At 45.8% G+C, this 16,338-nt stretch overlaps 2 protein-coding genes across 5 annotated transcripts in view; both read right to left on the reverse strand.

Annotated features, from left to right (window-relative positions):
• Positions 1–2,021, reverse strand: part of RCHY1 (ring finger and CHY zinc finger domain containing 1) — a 7,981-nt gene extending 5,960 nt beyond the window's left edge. The window contains exons 1-3 of the mRNA XM_035889092.1: positions 1,962–2,021; positions 1,758–1,848; positions 260–494 (exon numbers count right to left, since the gene is read on the reverse strand). Of these exons, the coding sequence (XP_035744985.1) occupies positions 260–494; positions 1,758–1,848; positions 1,962–2,021 (386 nt within the window). The remainder of the gene's footprint in view (positions 1–259; positions 495–1,757; positions 1,849–1,961) is intronic.
• On the reverse strand, positions 509–16,332 carry CDKL2 (cyclin dependent kinase like 2). Of its 4 annotated transcripts, none has more exons than XM_035889083.1 (14): positions 16,134–16,332; positions 16,005–16,055; positions 11,677–11,871; positions 10,594–10,763; positions 9,552–9,664; positions 9,098–9,237; positions 7,971–8,059; positions 7,325–7,451; positions 5,806–6,080; positions 5,244–5,334; positions 4,362–4,473; positions 4,133–4,239; positions 3,404–3,499; positions 509–1,848 (listed from the first exon to the last, which is right to left on the reverse strand). In XM_035889083.1, the coding sequence occupies exons 1-13, from the start codon at positions 16,299–16,301 to the stop codon at positions 3,440–3,442; spliced, it is 1,698 nt and encodes a 565-aa protein (XP_035744976.1). In that variant the 5' UTR covers positions 16,302–16,332; the 3' UTR covers positions 509–1,848; positions 3,404–3,439. The 4 variants fall into 4 exon arrangements, with proteins under 4 accessions (XP_035744976.1, XP_035744974.1, XP_009647689.1 ...); XM_035889081.1 differs by having other exon boundaries at positions 510–1,848; positions 10,585–10,763; XM_035889082.1 differs by lacking the exon at positions 509–1,848 and adding an exon at positions 2,311–2,578 and having other exon boundaries at positions 10,585–10,763.
• Positions 16,333–16,338: the final 6 nt, after the last annotated feature.

Raw genomic sequence — 16,338 nt, forward strand, 5'->3', positions numbered from 1 at the left:
CTTCCTTTCTTCCTCTCCCCTATGCCCCCCCCCTTTTTTTTTCCTCCCCTCTCCCTAGATAACCCCAAAACGTTGGGCACCTGATGCAGCTCCGGGGAGAGCAGGGAGGGTTCCCCTGAACGTTTTCCAGGCGCGTGCCGTTTCCGAGCCAAGGACCCACCGCCCACGGGTGTCGAGGCTCGTTGCTCCGTCCGCCAGCGCCTTGGTGAAGCCTCACTCGGTCGATTTTTAGTCGAGTAGCTCAGTTGTATTTGCTCACGTGGGGAACATTCGGTATGGGTACAACTGGGCTACCCTGGAGCGGTTCCTGGCTAGCGGCGAAGAAAAAGCAGGGTGATGGGAACCTAGGAGTGCCATCGCCAGCAGGTCAGCCCAGCTGGAAAGGTCAAGGGCGCGCTGGATGAGCACGGTCAGCTGCCTGCTGCTGTCCGCATGCTGCTGAGGGACAGTGGGAACCCGTGCGTGTAAAATGGGTGCGAGGAACACGATGTCAACTGGTAAATTAAAAACAATTCAGAAAAAGTCCGATTTTTAAATGCAGGTAACGCCACCAATATAAATGAGCAGATGTAACGCCAAGTCTAGGGAAGACCAAGCGAGCCCATCTTACTTTTGCAATCACATGCTAGTAACCAAGAAATTTGGATATCCTTTTATTTACAAATTTTAATGCACCTGTCAAAACACAGCATAGCCACAAAGCTCTAAAATACCATGACATTCATGCTGCATTCTGCCATGATAATATGGATGGGCAAGGCCTCACGGATGGGCAAGGCCTCACGGATGGGCAAGGCCTCACGGATGGGCAAGGCCTCACGGATGGGCAAGGCCTCACGGATGGGCAAGGCAAGTTCCAAAATTAACTACACCGTACGGAGGTGTGAGCTGCGATAGCAGCCTGGAGCTGCTGGAAAACAAGAGTTGTGAGTGATGTAGGGGCATCGCAGAACCGACTACAACCAACTTGAGGGCAGTTAAGCAAAAATGGTCTCGTAACAGTCCCAAGCTAAAGCCATCTTTCTCTCCTCACGAGCTGCTGACGAGTTTTACACTTACATGTCCCATTCCCCCACAGGATCTAGAGGACTGACGGCGCAAAGCGAGTTACTAAGCGCTCACAGAAGCCATTTCGCACGCCACCTGCATCACAGCTCAGTATTTTACACTGGTAATTCTACCTTCACCGTTAACAGCAGCCAGTCACCCGGCACGGCCAGACAACAGGGCCCAGCTAAACACCTGAAAAACAACCGCCCGAAGACAGGGATGAAAGCACGGAGGGAAAAGGAACCTAACACAAGGTCACACATGCTGCTGAGCATTAGCAAGGGTTTCAGCTGGAACATTTACACACTTAAGCGTTGTACTGCTTGCACAAACATTTTCTTGGCTCGCATTTTTGCCAAGGCAAAGGTGCTTTCCAATACAGGTCAGGTAGCCCGCCAAAACACGGCGAATTCAGCAGCTGTCTGCTCTCTTCACTGTTCATTTAAAAAGGAAACCCTCAAGAGGGCGGCAGTTAGACAAAAGAAAGTCCAGCTTCCTTCAAAATCCTCCAAACTAGCTTCTGCCCTTGTCACACACCAATAACCACTAATTTTTTCTGAGCGACCTCAGACGAGACCTGGCCCCGGGCCAGAAAGGCAACTTTTCAGGAGTGGTTTTGCATGCAAGAAATGCAGCAGCAATGGCAGTGCGAGCTCTGTCCTCGGACCAGACCTGAGCCACTTCCCACGGCAGTCCGCTGCGCTAACGAGAGAGTAAAGGATCTTCCGCTCTCCTGCAGAGACCTCGCAGCTTTAGCGCCTGGAAACTCGGGTGAATTGTTCCCACCATTTCAGCCACCTGCATCAAGAGGAGAAAAGCAGAATGATGTTACGGACAGGCTAACAAACCCACAGAGGTACTACTCCCTGATGATATGCTTGCTTTATTTCTGATTTATTACACATCCTCACCTTGCTAAAGCTGTGCTTCACAGATGAGACAACTTTAGTAAGGTTTCTTTTTCCCCCCATTTCTATTATCAGGATTGCTTCCCATCCCAATGTTTTTTTCTTCTTTCTTCCTAGTAGCATTAAGCCATCATACGACGTGAATACAAGTGCCAAATACGCTCGTCTAGATTACGAGCATGTGCAGCATTTGCGCAGAGATTTCAGAGTCAGCAGTTGCTCCCTCTCCTCAAAAAGGAAACCCCAGAGCCCAAAAGAAAAAACAAAGCTGCGCAGTTTGCACCTGCATGTTAACAGTATTGCCACAACTGGCTCGTGGCTATCTAAGAAAAACCCAGCAAGAATGGGCTGGCAGCATTGAGTAAAACCCATCTATGCAGGACACAAGGTTCCAATAGAGCTGGTGAGATTTTGGAGCACAGCCTCTGAAGACCCTTCCAGAACACTTTGTCTCCTTCCCTCTTTGTTCTCCTCAACTTCTGCTCCCTCTGGAAGGTGGAGTCATTCTGCCCAGCCTCAGTGAGGAAAGAGAGGTGATCACGATAGTAAAAAGCCTCAGCTAAGCACTGCAGTTTTCGCTTTCAAGCAGATGAAATGAACTCCAACACATACAGCAGACTCTGTGGAAGATGCTCAGCAACAAGAGGTAACAATACCCCAATAGAAAAAAGCAAAACAATAAACAAAACCGCACATTTTTTTCTCTGATGCTTTTTTTTAGTCAAAATGACTTAGAGAACTGCATGTCTTTCAATGGGCAAGATGAGAAACTATTAAAACCACACTTAAAAGCCTCACCTTAAAACTATCTAGAAGGATAAGATGCAATGCTAAGCAAAAGTACAAATAGCGTGGCAGAGCTCAAATTCAGTATTTCAGTCTTAAGACTACGAGTTAACCACGCAGCCAGGCCTTTTCCTAAGCCTCCTTCTCTCCCAAACTCCTATCTCATGCTTGGAGAGGACTGAGGTACCAACAACTATATTAAATTAATTTAGATTGTATGACATAGTTACTAAAAACTTTCCCTAATGTTATGCTTGACAAGCCCCCCAAAATGTTTTTCCCCCTTCTTGAAAGTCCACTTTCTGTCATGTGCTTGACAGTGCCGTACATACAACCCATTTTTACCACTCCTCACATGAAGGCAGCCACTTCTTGTTATTCTATCAGCTTCCTCAACTCCCAACTTCATGAGCTGCTTAATTTCCAACCCCAATGCCCAGCAGCTCAGCTCAGGAGAACAATTTACCTGCCACAGCCAACTTCAGTATCTGTACAGAAAGCTGCGGGCTGCCCTCCATAAGAAGTCTGTCCTAGCTAGGAGTCCTGATTGAGAATGTGAAGCGTAAAAGGGATTTTCCCCTTGCACCTCCCAACTAGGTAAGTGTTTATGAAACGTTTGAAAGATACCAGAAAGCTACACTGCAGAAACTAAAGCCTACCTTTTACAGGCAGCCGTGATCTCCTTCTCCATAAGGCTAGTGCTCAACTCTAGGAAAACTGGCTTCTGAGGCATCGGGCATCAAGGTCCCTGACAGCTGTAAATTAGGAAAGAAAAAAAAAGAAAAAAGGAGAGGGTCAATTTCCAAGTGTTGTATAAATAGAGAGAACAATCAGAAACCGTGTTCTAGAGACACACGCATCTGAAAATTCCAGACCCTATGGAATTATTTAACTCCCAAATAACATCTCCATGTTACTGGGGAACTAATCTTTAAGAGAGTTGCAAGTTTTCCCCTTCTGTCCCTATGAGTGGCTCCCAGGCTTTCTCCCTCCCTCCTGCACTCAGCCCCTCAACATCTGACACAGCCAGAACAGTTCTCCTCAAAGCACGTGTTCCCCCCGGTCTCTCTTCACCTCTGCTAAATCAGGCTTACTTCCACCTTGAGCCAGCCAGATGAAATTGCAACAATTCACGTTGTCTTTCTTAGCAGCGAGAATCTAGTATTTAGCTAATCGCAGAGAGACAGAGCGCGCCCCATCTTTCACCCGTGACCCTTCTCTTTTCCCCCACCATAAGGCCTCAGGGCCTTTTACGTAGGACAGTTAAGAAGCCAAGGCAAGCTCTGCTTTCGTTAAGAGTCACACTGGAAATCTGTGGGTCATGCTGTTCACAAAGTCCCGAACCAAAAAAATACAGAGCAGCATAAGCTATTTTATTGCTTTGTTACCTGCTGTGAGGCCAGACTTGGGTTATGGAGGTCAATAGCAGCAAGGGACGGGACACGGGACTCTGAAACTGTTTTATTTTCCTTTTTCAGAAATCTGGGATGCCACGCTGAAAAATGCAACCAATACATACCGTGTTAAGGAAGCAAGAGCTGACTGCTCTAACGCACGCTGCTTCCTGACATTTATTTTGGATCCAGGTTTTATTTAGAGGACATTAAAAGCTCCTACCTTCCACTCCTCTCAGTTCAGGGAGATGATTTAGTTCTGGCAAATGCACATCCGTCTTGGAGAATTCCCATTTTTTCCTATTTGCCTGAAGGATGTTTTTTTCATTAGTAACCTGTAATCAAGGGCATAAGTGCCAGCTCATGAAAATATAGACAAAAATCAAGCTATTTTCAAGCTTAAAAATGCATCAACACAGCAATGTTCCACCGTAGCTGTATTTGTGCAAGAGTAAAAGAAAAGACTCTTAATGTGGATGAAGGAATCCATTCTGCTCAAGTGTCACTTATACGTTAAAAACAACGGAACAGCCACAGCAAAAAAACCCAATCACCTAAGCAGGACTGCTTTCAGAGACACAAAATGCAACACTTGGAGAAAAGCTCAGATTAGTTATCTGTAAAAAGGCAAACGTTCCTGGTGGCGTGAAAAGAATATTGCCTAGGTAGTGAGTGCAGTGGAAAGCTTTCCATTTCACTTGTTTTCATCACCAATTTTTCATGTATTTATGACATGACTAAATAAGGCTCTGACCATGTTAAATCCAAACCCTGAATTCTGCTTTAGTAGCGCAGCACATACGGTCTACTTCTCCTGGCCAGGCAGGAGACCATGGATATATATTCCACATCTCACAGATATCCTGTGTTGGACTGCTCCGCTCATTTAAAATCATCCTCTGACACCAAGTATGTTTCATATAACATAACTATTAGCACAGGATAACAGATGACACACCTGTAGGAAAAAAGCGGTAAAGAAAATAATATTTCTAGTTGGGAGTTACGGTGAAGGCTGCAACAGATGGGATTCTTGACAATAAAACACATACTTGAGTTCCGAATTTATTTTTGCTTTGCCAAGGAGAAAAGACAGATGACTTACCGACGTCAAGCTTACACTGTAATGGCCCGCTGGAGAATGCTTCCGTTGCTTTAGAAATGGGTTCAGGTATTTTTTGCTTTTTTCATCAACTCTGTAATCAAAAATGCCCCAAACTTTGTATTAACTGGGGTAACACAGTGAATATAAACCCAACAAATGCAAGACACCCAGAAAAACTGTCTTGAAATGCTTAGAAAGAAGGCTCTCGGGGAGAATATCCTTCACAAGCGCAGTTAACAGAGAAGTTTGGTCCAAAGACCAGGCCATGAGTCAAAGAAAAGCCAGTGTCATAGCAGATGGCAAACTCTTGCTGTCCACTAATGATTTGGTAATGCAGAAACACAGAGACCCTGTGCCTGCATGGACACGCACAGCTGCTCGAGGCAAAGCCGGGTTTTATTATCCTTGTACAGTCCTTCACCCAAGCGCTGTTCCTAGCCATGTCCTGTCCCAAACCCACATCTCGCATTCCCACGTCATCACCCTGCACCTCTCCCAGGACCTTACAGTTTCTCGGCAACAGGGACGATGGATACAAGCTCTTCTAGCTCTGCTTCCGTACCTGTAATTAAGGTTCCCAGGCACAGGCCCCATCCCAACTGTAGTGGGAGAAAGGTTCTGGTTGATGGGAGGGATAACTATGCCTGCATTCTTGGCATAGTCCAAGCTGCTGCTGGAGTCCTTTAAGCTGGTTTGAGGGCTTATTTTAAATGGGTTGATCGCACTGTCATAGAAGGAGCTCAGGTTGGAGGATCGGTCTGCTTTCTCTGCCTCAGCTTTAGAGCGCTTCGCCTTTAATAGCTTTGCATCTCTGCTCTTCAGGTCAATGCTGAAATCCTGTTTGGGAAGATAAGCATTGTCGTTCTCTTACAGTCATGTTTAAAAAAGTAGCTTAGAGCAGCACATGGGGGAAAAAGCATCAAATGTCTAAACCCGTATGATTCTGCGAGGATCTGATGGAGATGGAACTGTTTTTAGAAGAAAACCTCTGTTTTCCATCAAACAGGAGGACACTCGTTGTGGTTCCAGCACCCTCTAAATAAATCACCTTAGAATGGGATCGGAAATGAAGGGAGGAAGAAGAGGCGTATCCTGCATCGCTTCCAAATAAATGAAATAAGAACTGAGCCCAGCATCACCTGAAAGTCACTCTGAAGCTCCTACTTCTTAGTATCATAGAACCATAGAACGTTTTGGGTTGGAAGGGACCCCTAGAGGTCATCTAGTCCAACCCCTCTGCAGGGAGCAGGGACACCTTTAACCAGATCAGGTTGCTGACAGCCCTGTCCAACCTGGTCTTGAATGCTTCCAGGGATGGGGCCTCCACCACCTCCCTGGGCAACCCCTGCCAGGGTTCACCACCCTCATTGTAATTCCCCATCTTTCCTATAGGCCCCCTTTAGGTACTGAAAGGCTGCAATCAGGTCTCCCCGCAGCCTTCTCTTCTCCAGGCTGAACAAGCCCAACTCTCTCAGCCTGTCCTCATAGGAGAGGTGCTCCAGCCAGTAAAGTATGTAATTTTATCTGACAGTAAAATATGTAATTTTGGACACACGGCTTTAACGCGGGTAAACTACAGCATACAAGCCTTTTTTTGTGATTCAACAGGAGTTACGCTGCCTAACCAATTCTCCCTATTTGCCAGTAACTGCATCACGATGTAGTTTACCTGCAAGGGACTGGCCAAATAGCCATTTGCAGACTGCCGAGCCAAGCACTAGAGCAACCTTGCAGCAGCCAAGCAGCTAGAGTCAAAGGCACAGAACTTCTACGCAACAGCCTGCGGGCTGTACTGGGCTGAGCGTCAGAGCTGGGGGGGCACGGGCCTAACGTACTGCCTTGAATCAGGCGACAAGTTCTTCAGTGCTGTATAGATAGATACACAGTGGCCTCCAAAGGTGAGCTTCTCTGGCACATCACACTCAACTAGTCTTTTTTTTAAAAAAAAAAAAAAAAAAAAAAAAAAAGTCAAGGGCAATCATGTTTTTGCTATGAACTTCAACTGCTGCACATACTTATATCACGATTTTAAAATATGGAGAAAAAAATAATACAGGTTTTGAAAATTAAGATAGACCAACCTGGACACCAAGCATTTTTCTTTCTTCTAAAACATCATCTTTGTCCCTTTTACTGATTTTTGATTTTTTGTGCAATAGATGGTCTCTGGCATCTTTCTGAATCTTTAATTTAAGCTCCTGAGCAAATCTACATTCCGTATAAGGAGGGAAAAAAAAAACCAACAAAACTTCTGTTAATCTCAGTATCATCACCAGTTGGTGTTCAGCACAGGCTCCTACAGTCTTTTAAGCAATCAAACAAACCATGCCTTTTTAACTAATGAGAAGCCAGTCAAATATAATGCATCCATTAAAATAAATAAAACCTTACAAGCACACGCTTTGCACATTGCAGCTATAAAGGCGTTTGTATCCCAGTCTGGCGTAGATGCAGACAGTGAATACAGGGTAAGACTCTACTACCCAATACGGTGTGACGCTGGGTGCGCACGCTGATGAATCAATGTCATGACACGGTAGTGAGGCAAACATGCCGCTGCGATGCGTTCCCTTTCAACTGTTCTATTTCCAGGAAGGCTTAAAACCAAACAAAACCCAAGACATCCAGCAGCTGTCAGCTCTGCAAACCCAGCACTCAGTCGTCAAGCGCAACTGCTTAACTTCCTTCTAGTATTAGCCTGCTTTGAGCAAGAAATGAACTGTTTACCTTTCGGCAAATCCATCCTTGTTAAAGAAATCGCACTGCAAGAGTTCAGCACAGGATGGTCTTTTGTCCGGATCAATCTGCAAACACTTCTGTCAAATCAACATAAACATTAGCAGGCAAACACATTAGAAATGGAACAAAGCATTTCGGAGCGAAGTCAAGAAAAAAAGCTGCAAAACTCCCCCTTCTAGGGCCTATTATATCAAGATGAGCCCAAGAGATACCACTACCAAAAAAGTTGAATGTTTGCTGGCTGCTTCCATTCCAATTGCTGATGCTCACAAACACTCACTGCATAGGCAATACCAGTCAAACAAGCAGATCGCTCTGCTCTCAGTACACCTCCCTCATTTTCAGTTACAATTGTTTGGCTAAGGCTTTCGCATCTCCTTTGATCATTCGGCATTTCTAACACAGCCACGTGGTTTTGAAGATTTAGTTACCCAACATATCAGTGCTCCAGGCTACCACACGAAAGCACAAAAACGCTCCCTGGAAGGATTCTTCAGGATCTGTTCTAAAGTTGTAGGCTTCCTAACTCCCACAGAGTAGACACATAGCTGCAAGAGCAAGGGACATGTTTGGATGCCAGCCCATCCAAGCCTACTTGTGTGCAGTGCCTCCACCAGAGGGTAGAGGGAGGGTTGGGAGAAAGCACTATACCCACACAGCAAGTGAGAAGTAAGGGGCTGCATATTATCCACAAAGCATCCACTTAGGTGGCAGATGAGGGGCGAAGCTTGTCAAGAAACCTTTCAAAAGATCAACTGATACAGTGAGGTGTAGAGGGGATGCTTTCTACACACAAGCCCTTCTTCACCTTTCAAATCTCCTTGGAAAACTTCATCTGTGGGGCACTATATGCTACAAATCCTCCCAGGAGGATACGCAGGGACCATTTTGGCTCTGGAGATGACTGGCTTAGTCTCCCCTGTCACCCAGGACAGTAGCTGTCATGTCATTGCAGTCCTCCCTAAGCTATCAACCCAAGCAGTTGCTCATTGCATGGGTAGTTGAGAGAAGGCCAGTTTAACAGCCCCAGTCCTTTCTGTAGGCTGTATTCAGTTCTCCAAGGCAAAAGACAAGTAAACAGAGAAACGTTCATATTAAAAGGATCAGTTAATTACCTTGGCTAAATCTAGCACTGCAGCAGAGAGCTTGGGATATCGTTTCTCCAGAGATTCGGCCTCCTTGACTTCAGGCAACCTCATGCCAGCAAAGAGGGGATTTTTATAGAATAGCTCTTGGTGTCTTGGAATTAAATTACCTGGAGTCACACAAACAAAGCAACCACATGGAAGATATACAGAACCATCCTGTGAAATATTTCAGAGGCTGAAAAACAGCACTGCTGTAAGGGCTACAGCCTGGGTCATTCTCTTCCCACCTGCATGCCACGAACTGACGCTGTACTCACAAGTTCCTAGCTCCCCCTTTGTAAAAGGCGCTAAGAACACACGCTCCCAGAAGCAGTTCAGCACACACCACAGCCTTGCTCCCCACACCCTCCTTCCCCCGTCAAAATGTATTTGACCCCTTCGTTACTAAGCAGGCAGGAGGAGTCCAACAGGCTGTTCTTACCCAGGCACTTGGTGATATGGTAGAGCTGGTCAATATCTGAATCTCCAGGGAACAGGGGCTCTCCTGTAAGCATTTCTGTTATCAGAGCACCGATAGCCCACACATCCACAGCCCTGGAAAGAAAAAAAAAAAACAAAAAACCCATCACCTCAGCTCAGCACAGCTTCATTCGTCTCTTTGATCTAAAGGCTGAGCCAGGCCAGTGCACAGCACGTCTTCAGCAGGTTACAAGCCCCGGAGGGCAGCTCTGCCCCCCTGAAGAGCAAGACAGCCGTATTCCAAGCTTACGAGCACTCTGATGAATGGCAAGGATTCAGCTCTTGAGGCAGACAAATGCTAGCAGAAGCCGGACAGGTGTAAAATCAGGTTCTAAAACCCAACACTTAGAAAATACTCATACAACATAATGCATCAGTAGAATCTTGCACTTTAGGGAGCACAAAGGTAAGCAACTCCTCTTTCTGCAGGCATTCGCTCTTTGGGCACATTTACTGAAAATAAAGTTTAAGGAATACAGGGACAGACATAAATCTGCACAATTGTACCAACAGACCTGTGAATGACATAGTTTAAGTTCTGACCTGGTTTTTTGGCACTGGGGAACCCTGTAACAAAAAAACCCTCATTCCTCCCACCTCCTCCCTCCTGAAATGACCATCTAGATTTGTTCGGAGGGACTTCTCTGTCTTCCCCTCATGACTCCAACCGGGCAGGAGGGAAGTCTAATCATAGCCTCCTCCCATACTAGCACTGGCAACTGAAAAGCTCCTATAGACAACTGACAAGGAATGCTGAGGGCTCTCCTTGCCTCCTGAGGCGGGAAAGCCTAGCACCAGCAGTAGTTAGCTGCAGAGTGGGAGAGAGAAGAAGGCGGCTTCAACCTTTACAAGTGAATAACCAGGGAATGCTGAACAGCATCTCTTTAACCTGTTTGCCAAGCAATATTCACCTGCCTCCCCCCAAAACAGAGCACCCCCCCTCCAAACTCCTCACAAGCTCACAACCTTTCCGCAGCCTCGCATGCTGGTCTTACTTGCCATACTTGGTATCTCCCACCAGCAGCTCTGGAGCTCTGTACCATCGGGTTGCCACGTAGTCTGTGTAAGCCTCCCCAGAAGCTGCTAAGGGACGGGCAAATCCAAAGTCACATAGTTTTACAACTCCCGACTGGGAGACTAGTATGTTTTCTGGCTTAATATCCCGATGTATTATCTGCAGAGAGAAAAGCAAGTCAAGGCAAATAATTCCCTGTTTCTACATAGTACATTGACTGCCTCACCAAAAATAGTAGCTTTCTCACATCCAGGTAGAAAATGAAATTTTTGCAGGCACGGGAAACATACAGAGTCTGTAAAATACAGCTGTGTGCACACAGACAACGAACAAGTGCTGACCCAAGTGCGCTGGTAAACACAGAACCTCTAGTTTTTGCATGCAGAAACGTTTGTTTTATGTATCAGTCTGCGTATATTCTGCAGGTGCATTTACTACAGGTATTTTAACAGGCACAATTTGTTATGCTTGAAAATCTGTCCTTGACCACAAGTTTAAAAGCTGTAAGTATTGCAAGGGTCATGGGCATGTCCTGCAGTTAAAGGTGAAGACTATTTTAGGAATTCATAGGAGAGACAGTTTCCCAATAGTGATTAAATAAATAAATAAATGGATAAATATGTGTTTATATATAGCCACACAACTAGGATTAAATTCACAAACCTGTTAGAAATCAGTCGAGAACAAAAACCTAAACACACCAAAGAGAAAAAGCAAGCCTACATGTTTACATAGACACTACCAGAGTCAAACTTTTGAAAGAGAGACTATCTCCCTCTGCAAGATAAGCCAACCCACAACAAGGTGCCACCAAATACTGAATCCCCGTAGACTTCTGGGCCCTTCCTGTGAAACACTCTCACAAATCAATCAGAGACAGACTACTGGATTAGCTGACATCAAGCGCTGACGTTTTATATGAAATTCAGCCCGTCCCTTCTGCCCTGCCTCTTCCTTTTCAGCCAAAGGTTTTAGTATATATCAAAAAGGTTATAATATATATCAAAAATATACACTGCTGTATCTATGCATTCAAGGTTAACGGCAGAGCTGACTTCTTGTGCATACTTACATTATGACTGTGACAAAATGCTATTCCTCTCATAATCTGAAACAAGTATTTCCGAACCCTGCTGGAGTCTAGTCCGTTTGGAAACGCCTCCAGGTCATCAAGCACCGTGTGATCCACAAATTCAAACACCAGATACCACCGTTTCTTCTTTTTACACACTTCCAGCAGGTTCACGAGATTCTCATGCCTGAGTTGCTGTTAAAAAACAGGAAATATTTTATGAGAGCTTGATGGGTAAACTACAACCGCATACTTTTAACTGCAACCCAGCTGGTGCACTGCCCTGGAACGTTCTTCTTGTCATGGCACTCACGTTCCTTTACTCTTAAAATCAGCTCGATGATATTTTAGGATAGGTTGCATTTTGCCAATTGTATTTTATTTTTCTAACATTATCTGGAGGATTTCCACCACCTCATATATGTAGGCACCTGTTTTTATAACCTAAAAATAAATGCAACACTGACTAAGGATGTTTCTCCTTAATGGGGATGCTCAAAATACACTGTTCTGTTGTTGGAAAGTCTCATGTGTTCTGCTTCTCACAATACTCTCTCCAAGGATAAGAGTTGACAGTAACTCGTGCCCTGATCTTGACAAGCTTTAGACCAAGCTTATGTTCCACCCGAGAGAAATCGTGCGCAAGTAAAAAGAATTCCAGAGGAGCACGTGGTTAACACGTGAGAGACAGCAGGCACCTAACAGCATCTCCCACGAAGACCTTCCACGGCAAAGGGAAATCCATAGGTCCCCGAGCTAGCAGGAAAAACAAAGCAGGACAGTTTGTACTGGAAAGTTCAGCACGCTGCCAAGTATGTCTCCGGCCACTGCGAGAAGAAGAACAGGGCATTTAACCGTGACTGGTGAGCTGCAGGGACCCCTTGCTAGTTCCCTGGCTCTGCTTACAAACAGTTCAAGCAGCAATAAACCCGTAACATCAGGGTGCATCCGTGACTCAAACTCCTTTAGGAGATATTCTCATCGAGGCGACCAAGTAACACTGTGCTGCCCTGCCTGTTCCCTCGCAAGGAGCAATGCTAGCTGCCCCTTCCAGACAGGATTCAAAAGAATCGCTGAAGACAGCTCTCTACATTTTGTTTTAAGAAAACTTTCTGCCTCTCCCAACAACCCAAAGTGGATTTTTTTTCCTCTTTCTCTCGCTCTCTTTTCTCCCACATTTCCAGGAAGTTTTACTCTTCCTCTCTGCCATTCCTTTCTCTAGGTCTTAGTTTTAAAATCTTCTTGCATCCCCATTTAAAACAAAAGCAGCTGCAATACCTCCCTGTTCTACCTAGCTGCCGGTTTATCACCAGCTACTCAGTGTCTGTATCTTAATTTTTTCTCGGAAGGATGATAGAAGACTTTGCTTTTAAGCTCCTACCATACCCAAAGCACTTCTGTTGGCACTGCCAACTTATACACATTTATAATAACTAACATGTGCCAGAAAACACGTATATTGAATGGATAAAAGACAAGTCCAGCATTCTTACCTATCACAGTGTTAACGATTAAACAGGTTCTGTTGAACTGTGTCTAATGGATTCAGAGTGAAAACTGACCAGCCAGGGATTTGAAGAGGTTTTTTTTTTCCCAATACTAAGCAGAAGGGAAAGCTGAAGACAGTTCAGGGAAAAAAAACCCTGCAACTTAAATGAAAAGGAAAAAAAAAAAAGCAGCTGTATTTTCTAGTTATTTTGTCACCACATTCTGACCAGACAAGAATTCTGACCACCTACAATTCGTTACACATTTGTAACTCTGGTTTATCACATACCACTTTAACAAAACAGACCATGCTACAATGCACAGTTATTTATTAGCTTGGAGCCTAGCAGGGAAATATCATGGGAGGCTGCCTGAAGTCAGCACCGTAGCCAGGGATTGTGACCGAGGAAGACGCAAAAAAGACTGCAGAGCACAGAGACTTGTAGGGGAAATGCTCTGGCAGTCCAGAGGGAGTGCCAGCCAACCTGTGCCGGGGTCTGTCAAAGACCCCGATTTCTTAGAAGGTCTGAAAAGTGAAGGTTTTAAAAAAAGATGATCAATTAGAAAAAAGCTCTTTTCTCAGGAATAATTTCTTCCCATCACAGGAGACTTGAAGAGGTTTTGTTCTTTTCAGCCATGATTAAATTGCTGCCCAAACTCCAGAACAGGAGAAAAAATAACATTAGGTTCAACGGAAGCATGCAAGTGAAGAAATTACAAGAAGATTAAATCTCTATGTATTTATTTTCACTGTGAGAGGTCACACTTGTTAAGCTATATATGGAAACCTTGGTCCTCATGTTAAGTTCCCATTTACCCAGGAAAACAAGTTAATTCCCAACACACCTGGGAGGCATCATGTGCTTTGACTCAGTAACCAAGCGAGCCTGCCAACAGATCAGGTACGATCCAGACTCACACAGATCTGCTTTAAAAGAGTTTGAGGGGACAATGTTCAGAGCTGCTGGCTGTGTCTGAAGCTCCAGCACGTGCATTTCTGTTAACTCTAAGGATCTGTGGCTCTTGCAGCAGTGGTGGAGATCACCTCTTTTTTTTCCTTCACAGTACAGGGACTATAGTCTGGCAGACTTGTGAGGAGACACTTGGGGCAGCCAAGAGGAGAGGGGAGAGGCTTGCACATATTCCCACCTCCAGAACACCCCGCATCAGAGGAAAAGCCTAGTTGTACTCCAACTGTACTAAGACTTTCCATCTTTTCTTCACAGACACATCACCCATGTCCGAATGCTTAAAACTACCATGTGTACCCATGCAGAGGGACAAGCACTCTTCAGTGTGTACCACCTGTGGGACAAGGAAAGAAAGAAAATGTGGCAATTACTGCTAGAGGTTACAGTGGCAAACACAGGGGCTGACAGCGATCAAAAGAGCAAGCAGAACGACGGAGTGTGTCCTGGCACGGAATGCCACCCTGCACCCTCGGCATCCTACTCAGGAAGGAATGCAGCAGAAAAACCTGGTAGTGAAACAGTTTAGGAACTTGCAAAAGCTTCTGTAGGAAGAATCAAGCCAGAGGGAAGCAGAAAGACCGTATGACAAAACACTGAGGAGCACACACACAAACCCCTCTTTGTCTAAGGCTCCCGGGCATTTTCCCAGACAGAGTATCTACAGCTCATGAAGAGAAATGCCTTTGACAAACCAACCCACGCAACAACGCCGGTAAGAAGCCAACAGGCTGAAGTATGACTGGACATTTAGGTGAGTCTAAAGTATCCAGAATTGATACCAGGCAAATCACGCACTCAAAAAGCAAAGGACGTTATGCCAGCTGGCTTCAGCCTAGTGGCTAGCTGATAATCAATAAAGTTCTGGGAATTTGATACCTATCCTCCTCCAGCCTCTCGCTGGCAGTACAAGTCTGCCAGGGAAGTGCCATTAATAAAATAAAATAAACTTCCCTAGAAGCACTTTTCCATATCAGGTAACACTGGTACTGAGTCTAGTTAGGCACACCGTCACACATTCAGGTCACCATTCACCTGCAGGTTTTAATAGCTTGGCATTTCTTTCGTTTTCAGCAAATTCACAGCAGCAAATCACTCAAATTTGGTACGCAACACAGGGAGGAACAATTGTCACCAGAAAGCAACAGAGACCTCGTAACTCCCTTCCTCCTACCTTTTCCTCTGCCAAATACAGGCCACATAAACAGTCCACTAGTCAAGTCAGTTTTAGCCAGGCAAATCCAGCCCAGCGCCCAGCCAAAAGGAAAAGCAGCTCTGCAAGGCTACAACTCGAAGGCTAAATGAATCTACCACATCTTGGCCGCTCACGGAAATACAAACCGGGCCCAACCTGGTTTGGTCTCTTTTAGTTATGCTTCGTGAAGCATGGTCAGAAGTGCCCGTGATTTCCCTTTCAAAATTTACGCAATGGCTTAAGTTTACAGCTGTCCTCTAACTTCGCTGGGTAAACACCATTCCTTAAAGGACTATTAAGGAGTCTCAAGAAGCAGCTTCCGCTCCAAGAAGCCATCAGCTCCCTGATCAGGTATATCTCACCCGTACCCATCAGTTCTAAACAACTCGCACCTTTACTGCGCAAAAAACTCACACCGCAGACAGGAAGGTTACTATTCGGCTTGGAGGAGACATTTGCCTTCACGAAGGTATTTAAATGCCTCACCAGGATTCGACATAGGCTGCCAAGAGGCACCTTGAGCATGGCAGAGACCGGGCCCGCACCCTGCTGCTCTCCCTCCCCAGGGAACACCCGTGCTGAGCCCCATCCTTGCCCCGGCCTGCAGCAGGGCAGGGTGCGAGAGTAACAGACCGCTAGGGTTGTCCAAAAAGGTGACCACGCTCGGGATCCACCACCTCAGCCCAGCAGCTACGGCCAAATAAACATCTCCCAGCTGAACGAGGAGCCTACGAATATAAACACCAAGCCACCAAAAAGCCATCGCTTTGGTGCGACTCTGCTCTCCTCAAGAGCCGCCAGCTCACCTTCAGCAGCTTGATTTCCCTCACGGCGATCTTCCTCACCGCCGCGTCCTCCTCGCTTTCCAGGAACTTCTTGACGGCGACGATCTGCCCGCTCTCCTTGTTTCTGCACTTGGTCACCACGCCGTAGCTGCCTTCCCCCACGAGGCCCAGCACCTGGTACTTCTCCATGGCCGCAGCTTTCCCCCCGCGGGAGGCCGGGGACGGC

Source organism: Egretta garzetta, unplaced genomic scaffold, assembly GCF_000687185.1.
Source record: "Egretta garzetta isolate BGI_Z169 unplaced genomic scaffold, ASM68718v1 scaffold622, whole genome shotgun sequence".
Taxonomy (NCBI): Eukaryota; Metazoa; Chordata; class Aves; order Pelecaniformes; family Ardeidae; genus Egretta; species Egretta garzetta.

What these genes read in the sequence shown, in the direction of transcription:
- CDKL2 (XM_035889081.1), bottom strand. Translation starts at nt 16,301, where the DNA reads ATGGAGAAGTACCAGGTGCTGGGCCTCGTGGGGGAAGGCAGCTACGGC. An exon ending in GCCGTAGCTGCTGGGCTGAG is followed by an intron (nt 11,872 to 16,004) that starts GTGGTGGATCCC and finishes GTTTTTTAACAG; the next exon opens with CAACTCAGGCATGAGAATCT. An exon ending in CAGTGCTAGATTTAGCCAAG is followed by an intron (nt 8,060 to 9,097) that starts GTAATTAACTGA and finishes TTGATTTGACAG; the next exon opens with AAGTGTTTGCAGATTGATCC.